At 45.6% G+C, this 9,705-nt stretch overlaps 1 protein-coding gene across 1 annotated transcript; it reads right to left on the bottom strand.

The window, feature by feature from the left end:
• Positions 1-7,664: 7,664 nt before the first annotated feature.
• Positions 7,665-8,604, bottom strand: LOC105994216 (vomeronasal type-1 receptor 4-like). The gene is made up of 2 exons (XM_013027630.1): positions 8,489-8,604; positions 7,665-8,265 (listed from the first exon to the last, which is right to left on the bottom strand). Exons 1-2 carry the CDS (start codon positions 8,602-8,604, stop codon positions 7,665-7,667), a joined length of 717 nt encoding a protein of 238 aa, XP_012883084.1.
• Between the last annotated feature and the right edge of the window lie 1,101 nt (positions 8,605-9,705).

Here is a 9,705-nt window from a genome sequence, read left to right as displayed (position 1 = left end):
TCTTCAATCCCTGAGATTCGATCTTCTGCATGGTCTAACCTGCTGTCAAGACTTTCTACTTTGTTTTTTGTCTCTTTTTCTTCTAATTGGTCAGCTTTGATGGCTTCAAATTCTTTGTTGAAGCTCTGTTTTAGATCTTGTATGAACTTCTTTATTTCCTTAATTTGGTGTTCAGTGTTTATTCTCAAATAGCTTAGTTTATTGGTTATGGTTTCCTTGGACTCCCATTGCGTCTGTTTGGTTCCATTTAGCATTCCCTTTATGGTCTCCCTGACTTCCTTCAGCTCTTTGTTAATGGATTCCATGAATGCCTTTAGTGATCTTTGTGTATTCTCTTCCTGCTCTCTCAATTCCTGTATTACTCTTTGATTAGCTTCCTCTTGTTCATGCGTTTCCTGTAGTTCTCTTTGAGTGTTCTCAGCCTGTTCATGCCATTCCTGCCTTTCTCTTTGAGTATTCTCAAACTGCTCACAGAAATCCTGTATCAGTTTTTGATTAGCTTCCTCACACTTATGATATTCCTGTATAAACTTTTGGATTGCCTCCTCTCTCTCCCTATCACGCTCATACAGAGTCCTTTGTATGTTTTCAATCTTTTCATTTATCATGTTTGCCAGCAGTGTTTGTAAAGCTATTTGGGAACTCTCCTCTGGATTGTTCATTATCTGTTCTGTCCCCTGATTATCAAGATTGGGAATTGAGATACCCGGATTTGCCATTTTTCTTGTGTTTTTCCAGCTTACTCTGCCCAATTGAGATGAAAATAGCACCAGTTTTGTGCTAGAACACTATCTTAAGGCAAGCATCAACCAAAGTTCGAATTTGCAACAGATACATCTATTCAACATCAAACAACTATATGTTAATGGGCTACGAACCGCAAAGAAGAATTCGGAAAATCAGAAATTATTAGTGTTAGGAAGAGATGTGGGTAAAAAATAGGAATAGATTGATGTGGGGAGGCACAGGGAGAGTTAACTAAGTATTAATCTCAAAGTAGGAAATAGGTTGGGTAGGATGAAAGTAGAGAGAGAGAATAAAAGAAGAAAGGGAAAGGGAAAAGAAAAGAGACCAGAAAAAATAGAAAAGTAAAAATTAATAAAATTATGTAGATTCAATAACAATCTATTTATAGAAGAACATAAATATATTGAGAGAAGGGGAGGGATAAAAAGGAGATGTTAAAAACTTAAAAATAAAAATGCTTAAAATATTATATAGGTATAAAGTGGTAGTACTGCTATTAAGGAATTTAAGTCTCAGAGGTTTTGAATTGAGTAATAAATTTGTGGATTAAGTGTGTACATAATGGGGGATAGGGTCTAATAGTCAACTACGTTTTTATCTGAGGATGTGCAGGACAAGAATTAAGTCATATAAAGAAGAACGAAAGAGAGGAAAAGGTGAAAAAGATAAGAAAGGAAGAAAAAAGATCAGAAGTTCAGTAGAGCTAAACAAAAAAACCCAAAAAGATAAGTAAAAAAGAAAAAAAAGAGAAAGAAAACAAAAAAAAAAGAAAGAGAAATGCACACTCACGTATCCCTAAAATCAAAATTATAAGAGGAAAAAGAAGTTACTGGAAAACATTTTTTTTCAAAAAAGGCAAAAATTAAAGATTAAAAAAAGTTTTAGAAAAGAAAAAAATTTTTATATAAGGTATCAAAAAAAAGAAAAAAAATTTTTGATTATTTTGGGAGGGGTAGGAAAAATCCTGTATCTCCCTTGTGTCTGTAACCAGCCTCTTGTTGGAGTCTCTGGTCTGGTTGTGGTCCTGTGGCTTGGTTGGTTTCTTAAGTCAATTTGTTTGAACAGGCAGAAAAATTCTCTGCTTTACCCAGGATTTTGCGATCCTCCTCCCAGGCTAGTTCAAAGGGAGGCAGATCTGCTTTGAGTATCACAAAAGAGGGGAATGCAGTGACAAGGCTAGGTTCTGGGTAGAGTTGAAGTCTTTCAACAAACAGTAGCTTTTCCCGGGGGCTATTTGTGAAAAACTCACAGAACCCAGCCTGGAGCCATTCTCAGGGTTTCTGTTCACTGATTTTCAATTGATTGTCCAGGCTGCTAGAGGGAGGGGCAGCCTCTGGCTCTGATTACCCAGTGAAGAAAGCCACTCCTAGGGCTGGCACCCAAGCTGGGTGATTTTCCCTGGGTGGAGCTGAGTCTGGCAGGTCACACCGCAGTTAAGTTCTTGTGACCTGCTAAATGACTCGTTTTATTCCAAGGCTTGAATTGGAGCTAGCAGCTCCGCCGATCTTTTTCGGTATCCAAGATGGAGATCTCCGGTACTTGGTGGGAGGGGTGGCCTTCCCTCCTCTGCTCCCTGAGAAGGAGTGAGGACGTCAGGCTCCTACTCATGCCGAGTCTTGGTTCCTGGGTCGTCTCTGGTCTGCGAACTGCAGGATGAAGATGTCCGCTCCTTGTCGGTTCTTGCTGGTGTTGAGTAGAATCCACTCACCCACTGCGTCTGGCTCCTTCATCCTGGACTCTCTGTGGCTCAGGTATGGCTCCTGTGGTCGCCGCCGCTGATCATCACTGCTGCCGCTGCCACGGCGGCTGCTGGCAAGAGCTCAGATGTGTCTCCTTGCCTGGATTTTCCTTCTCTGGCTTAACTCTCTGTCCTGTGATGGCACACTTGGTGTGATTCTCTGGCTTAGGACTGTTCACTGGAACTTTAAAACTGCTTTCTATGCGAGAGCTTGTTTAGACTCCAGCTTCTACTCCCCCATCTTCCTGGAACTCCCCGGCTTTTTTCTTTTTTCTTACATGGTGCTGTGGAATCGAATTCAGGGCCTCAGCCATGCAAGGCAAGAGCTCTACCACTGAGCCACCTCCCTAGCCCCACAAGGCTCATTTTCAATAAACTATCCCCAGAATGTACAAAAAAGAGCTGTGGCTCAAGTGGGAGCACACTAGCCTGGAGCTAAAGAAACTTAGCAACAGTGCCCAGGCCCTGAGTTCAAGCCCTAGGACAGGCACATACATAAACACACACACACACACACACACACATACACACACACACACACACACACAAATAAGGGTAAAAATGACAAAAAATGGAGATTAAATGAACAATGTAAAAAAATCAGTGAGAGAAGCTGAGGCCTGGTGGCTCATGCCTGTAATCCTAGCTACTCTGGAGGCTAAGGTCTGAGGATCATGGTTCAAAGCCAGCCGAGGCAGGAAAGTCCATGAGACTCATCTCACTAGAAAACTGGAAGTGGCAACTGTGGCTCAATTGATGGAGTGCCTGCCTTGAGCTGAAGAGCTGAGGGACAGTGCCCTGGCCCAGAGTTCAAGCTTCAGGATAGATAATAAAAAATCAGTGAAGGTAAGAAGTTTCCTTAATAGCTAAGACTGACAAGCCTTCATCCAAGAACAGTGAAGGCATCAAATAAGAATACTAGAATATCATAACAGTTTAAATTAAAATAGTCACTGGGGAATATATTAGAAAATTAGTCCAGGGGCTGGGAAGGTAGCTCAGGGGTAGAGTGCTTTCCTTGCATGCCTGAGGCCCTGGGTTCTATTCCTCAGCACCACATAAGCAAAAAAGAACAAAGCCAGAAGTGGCACTGTGGTTCAAGTGGTAGAGCACTAGCCTTGAGCTGAAGAGCTGAGGGACAGCGCCCAGTCCCAGAGTTCAGGCCCCACGACTGGACCCCCCCAAAAGAAAAGAAAAGAAAAAATTAGTTCAACACTATACAAAACATACAAGGAATGGATTCAGTCTTTGAAAGTTGGACCCATCAGGTTTGATCCAAGATGACTTTAATCACCTAACTTCATCTGTAATCAGCAGTATATCGATTCACTGATAGGTTACACCAGGTGTTCAGAATTACCACCAATGCTCCTCAGACAAGTTCAAAAACTAAGAAAGGAAGAAGGCTACCAAACTCCCTCTCATACCAAAGTGAGAACAGACTAGAGACAAGATTAGACACCTATTTCCTTGAAGAGCTCAGATGTAAAATATTTCATAACATATCTGCAAGTAATTTCAACAATGCATTAAAAGATCATACACCAAGCCCACATTGCATTCCACCCATAATTGCAAGTGTGGCTCAACAAGTCCTGGACAATTTGAAGAGTAAGACCCTGGACACCTCTGGCTCGCACCTGTCTTCCTAGCTATTGAGGCTGAGATCAGAGGATCACAGTTCAAAGCCAGCCTGGGAAGAAAATTCTAGGAGACTCTTCAATTCCCTACCAGAACACTGGAAGTGTCACCAAGTTCCAAGTGGCAGAACGCTAGCCATGAGGAAAAGAGCTTAGGGACAGCACCCAGGCCCTGAGTTCAAGCCCCACTACTGATTCCCCACCCTCCCAAAAAAGTCATTATACCAAGGATCCATCTGCTTGAAAGGCTTCTCCACCAACACAATATCAGTTGTAAGAAGTGAGTAGTTAGGGATTTTAATGAAGTAGAAGCAATGGGAAGGTAGATACAGTCTGGCTGGGACCTGACAAGGCAAGGTGTGTGCAGTGTGCAATAGTGGCCACCATCATGCCAGGACTTGGGTGTGGCCCAGGAACAGAAGTCAGATGGTGCCTTTCCTAAGGGTCAGTCAATGGTTACTCCCAGATCTGACCTGGCGTGGGTGCTTCCACTCAAATCCTGCCCAGGACTTTCTTGGCCCTTCCGGATTCTGCTGTTTTGATTGGAATGGAAGACGATTTGCCAGGCTGGTGGTTTTGTGACGATGGCGACCACAGTGTGGCCTGCTCTACCAGCAGGAGGTGCACAAGGGGTGGGGCTGGAGCCTCCAAGCTAAGAATGCAGGGTTTGTGTGTGGGGGGGGGATGTGACCTCCCAGCTGCTACACAGGCTGAGTCACACCTTTGAGTCACAACCCATTTTTTCTGAAAATATTTGTCAGGAGCATCAAGTCTTCTGCACGAGTGAGAGGTGAGCGTGTCTCATCCCTCCTTCATATTGAGCATAGTCACCAGGTGCTGCTCTGAATGAAGCCAAGTCAGGAGCTGGCTGTGAGCTATGGCTGGCAGGTGTGCGGCAGGGGAGCAGGCGTCAGGGGTCCAGCCACCGTGTGGCAAGGACACAGGGGACAGGAAAGAGATTCATACAAGATGGTGGTGAAGAACTGAGGGTGCTCAGGAAGAAAGGAGACAGAGATGGAGAGAGACATCCTGAAAGTGCGAACTCTCCAGAATTCACAAGTCCAGGCAGGGCTGCTTGTCAGCATGACGATGGGTGGCTGTGCTTCCAGCGGACTGCAAGGGTGCATGGAGTGCAGAACATAACCTTGAGCTGAAGAGCTGAAGGACAGTGCCTAGGCCCAAAGTTCAAGCCCCAAGGCCAACCAAAAAATAAAAGAGGAAAAGCGTGTGGAGTGTTGTTGAGTGCTGTGTGAGAGGGGAAGTGTGAAGCATGGGTTGCCTTGGATTGGGATCGTGCTCAAGACAGAGTTTAAGGTGGGTACAGGGTGGGGTGCTCCTGGGGACCGGGTGCTGAAAGGGGGTGGAGTGGGCGCAGGGAAAGCCTTCATCCCCTCAGAAGGCAGGGAGCTGGTGGAGGAAGCACGCTGACCCTAGGTCAGGAAGATCAGTCCACATCCATCCTCTCCTAGCTGACACAGACAGAGAGGACCTCTGAGCACGGGAACACCAAGGGTCAGGAAAGGACCAGGTGTGTGTGAGGTTAATGATGACACCAGACAGCTCCCGAAGGAGACCCCAGCACCAATGTGCTGGGTGGAATAACTTTGGGCTGGATTAAGGGTGTGGGGCAAGGATGGAATCTGGCTAAAGTGAGTTTGGGGGGAAGGGTACAGGGATAGTGGGGCCTGTGGTTCAAGCCTTTCTGTGCTGGTGGAGAGGCTGTGGAAACTTCAGGATCAGGAAGAGGCACTGGGCTCAGAGCCCACAGTCCACTCAACACCAGGCATAGTCCCTGGATGGCCCTGGACGCAGGCCTTCCATCTGCTTGCTTTCCTTTTCTGGGCCGATCCCAGAACTTGAACTCATGGCCTGGGTCCTATCCCTGAGCTTTTGTGCTCAGGGCTGGTGACTGTCCCCGGGACATCAGGGCTACTTCTGGCTTTCTGTCACCCTGCAATTCATTCCTGAGAAGAAAAGGGTGGAGGTGGAGAGGCCCGGACCGGAGGGCCCTGCCTGTCATTCAGCACAGCAGCCCTGACCTGCACCCCAGAGGCTGTGGTAAAGTGACCTCATAACAAGGGACATGAGGAGCACTGCAGGAAATGTCACAATAGCCAAGCAAGGGACTTTCTCAAGGAGCCTTCGTGTTTTAAAAATAACTTTACATTTAAAAATGTGCTTTTCAAAAGTACACTTAATGTCCTTGTTGAATTAGCAGAGAGTCTAGAGATAAGTAACATAGACCGCCAGGGAAAAGTAAGAGTTGTGAAAATAAATTATGTGTAAGAAATAAGCACGGACAAGACTAAGGGAGTAACTGTCAGGAAGGAGCCTTGATGTTTGTGGTCAGAGCTATACCAGCAGAACTCTCTTCCTTCCTTTCTTCTTTCCTGCCTTCTGTCCTTCCTTATTCCTTCCTTCCTTCTTTGCTGGCTTGCCCTCTCTCTTCTCTGTCTGTCTCTGTCTGTCTGTGTGTCTGTGTCCCTTATTCTCTCTCTCCTTCTTTGTACCAGGCCTGGGTCATGAACTCTGGGCCTCCATTCTGTCCCTGGGAAGATTTTGCTCAAGGCTAGTGCTCTACCACATCAGCCATAGCACCACCTCCATGGTTTTTGTTTTTTTTAGTTGTTTATTGGAGATGAGAGTCTCAGAGAGTTTTCTACCTAGACTGGCTTTGAAATGTGATCCTTAGATCTCACCTCCTCATTTACTCAGAACACAGGCATCAACCACCACACCCAGCTGCTATTTTCTTTTCTTTATTTTTTTATTGTGAGAATACCCTACAGAGGCGTTATAATTACACGGCAAGATATGGAGTACGTTTCTTATCAAGCATTGTTGCCTCCTCTTTGTTTCCCCTCCCCAACCCGATTCCCTCCCACACCAATGTTGCAAAGTTCATTTTTTGACATAATGACTTGAATGTCTCATTTTGCAATGGGTCCACCTGTATCCCTAGTTAAACGATTTGTTTTTTCCCTTCCCCTCCACAAATTATATCATCAAATGAAGTGAAAGCATGGGTTATACCATGGGCGAGGGACATCCAAAGCAATTTAGAAATTAGCTTATAAATATTTTAGAAACAATTGCCAGCTTCTACTTTCTTTTCAACTACTCTCTTTTCCAGAACAGAAAGGGCTTTAAGAATGATTTGCTTCATTGCATAGGGAACTATTAAAGAAAGAAAGAAAGAAAATCAAAAGACTCAAAATGGAATTAGGAAAACATGTTAAGTGAGTTTAACCAGTTTATCTTGAATTTGAACGACTACCACTTTATGGGGCAGATTCTCTGGAGGAAGTTGACATGACCTAATAAGCATTATTTCAAAATCTCAAATTTCGACTTTCATATAATTTTGTGGGCCAGAACAATAGAGACACATGAACACACACACACAGATATATAGCACGCAAATGCACAGGTGTGGACGTGTGTGCACACCTCTATCTCTCAGCTGATGACTTTTATCTAGGTGTGGAGATTATTGAAGGGCCAAGCAAAGTTCAATAGAGATGCAAGCTTGGTGGTCCTCAGGGGAGGAACACTTTCTTCTTTGTGCAGGTGAAGAGGAGGCTGCAGGGAATGGAGTGTCCACTCATGAGCAGGAAAGGCCTGAGGGCTGGGAAACAGCCCAAAGCACGTGCTGCCATATGGTGCAGCACAGGGCTATTGTTGTAAATCACAGACAAGCAATTCTGACTGATGTAGGACATGATATAAAAAGAGATAAAGGTGCTCATCAGGAAGAGGATGATTATGGTGGCTCTGGACTTGAGAGAGCCTCTGGTGGAGACGCTGATCCTCTGGATGTGTCGCATACTCTGCTTATGTCTGTACAGGATGAAGAGCATCGAGGTGCTGGCACAGAGCATGAGTCCCAGACACAGAACATCAGGCACCGAGAGCATGGACACGTACAGCACATTAGTAGCTGGGTCCTGATGCATGGAAGGAAAGTATCCATAGGCCTTTAAGCTCCTCATGTTGTCTTGGGCTTTGGGTTCTTTCATGAACATGAGAAAAACAATGCTCAGCAGGATGAAGACCCCCCAGCTGAAGTAGACGGTGGAGACAATTTGCTTGTGGGGTCTCCCCTTCAGCCCTGCCCACTTGGAGTCCCCCTGGCTGATGCTGACAGCAAAGAAGATGCTCAGGGAGCAAGTGCTACTGATCAACACCCCCCACCCCATACACTCGGTGAAGATAGAAGACCATTTTGCTCCCCACATCATTGAAGAAAGTCCTCCAATTTCTCCAACCCCAAACCACCATGGTTTGAGGAACACCTCTACACAGAAGACTTAGGAAGGTGGCCACAATTAAGTGCCTAAGAATCAAGTCTGTGGCTCTAAACCTGTTCCCCATGCAGGAAAGGAATAGATAATGGGAAAGAAGAGACAAATCACCCACAAATCCAACCACAGTCTGGACTAAGAGAATCACCCCCATAAATACATGGGCATCTCCCATCCTCTCTGTTCCTTGAGTCTCATCCAGAGGCTCTGGCTTGGGAAACTGAGGCCTGCACGGTGCCAAGGGAACTCAGCATTCTCCATCCAGCATTCAGACCACCAGAAATACTGTCCTAATGTATCTCATGTATTAGAAAAAATCCAATTCTCCTCATCCATCAGGAAGAGAAAGATAACATGTTCAGGGAAATGGGTGAACCAGGAGAAATGGCATTAAGGGAAGGTGAGTAAGGTTCTGAGATGAAGGCGGCTGCATTTCTCCTCTGTTGAATCAGATCTAAGATTCTAAAAAAGCAAGGTCCAAGTGGCTCAAGTCAGTAATCCTAGCTACTCAAGGGCTGAGACCTTGGATTCCCAATTTAAAGCCAGCCCTGAAAAGGAGACTCTGAGACTCTTCTCCAGTTAAGCACCAGCAAACCAGAAGTAGACCTGTGGCTCAAACTGGTAGAGGCCTAGCCTTGAGCAAAAAGGGCTCAAGGAACATGGGCAAGCCTCAAGTACTAGCTCTCTTACTGACTAAAGAAAAAAGTTTGAAACATGCTTGACACATTCCCGGGGTCCCTTGCACTTATTCCTCAATATGCTGGCTGGGAAGTGGGTCCCAAGTGTCTCCCTTTCCTGACACGGAGCCCACATTTCACAGAAGAAATACCAGGAAGATGAATCAGGTCTGGGATGGGCATGGTGCGGATGAAGTAGGAGGTGGGTGACAGAGAAAGAGAGGGGGCAATTTTAGGTTTAAATGACATTCTAGAGTCACTGATGTGAACACATGGTTCCCAGCCCCTGGAGAATCAGGATTCCTCCTCACTTGTCATAAACCAGGACAGACTCTGTTAGGAAGAGGAAGGGAGGAACCAACAGGGCTTGGAGGGGCTAGAACCGCAGGTTTTGTCACTGTCCTAGCCCATTCCTATCCTTACCTGTGACTTTGTCATGCATCTGGGTGCAATCCAGAATCCCTGCTCCTAAGGTGATCCTTTACCCAGAGTGTGCAACCTGGGGTCTCTCCTGCAGGCTGTGCCTCTGCAGTGGCAGTGAACACAAATGCTGGCCTCTTCTCTCAGGATGTGTATGGCAGGGTGGTCATTTCTGAGAT

Source organism: Dipodomys ordii, unplaced genomic scaffold (assembly GCF_000151885.1).
Source record: "Dipodomys ordii isolate 6190 unplaced genomic scaffold, Dord_2.0 Scaffold105, whole genome shotgun sequence".
Classification (NCBI taxonomy): domain Eukaryota; kingdom Metazoa; phylum Chordata; class Mammalia; order Rodentia; family Heteromyidae; genus Dipodomys; species Dipodomys ordii.
The sequence above is the reverse complement of the archived record's forward strand: the minus strand, read 5'-3'. Positions and strand labels throughout refer to the sequence as shown.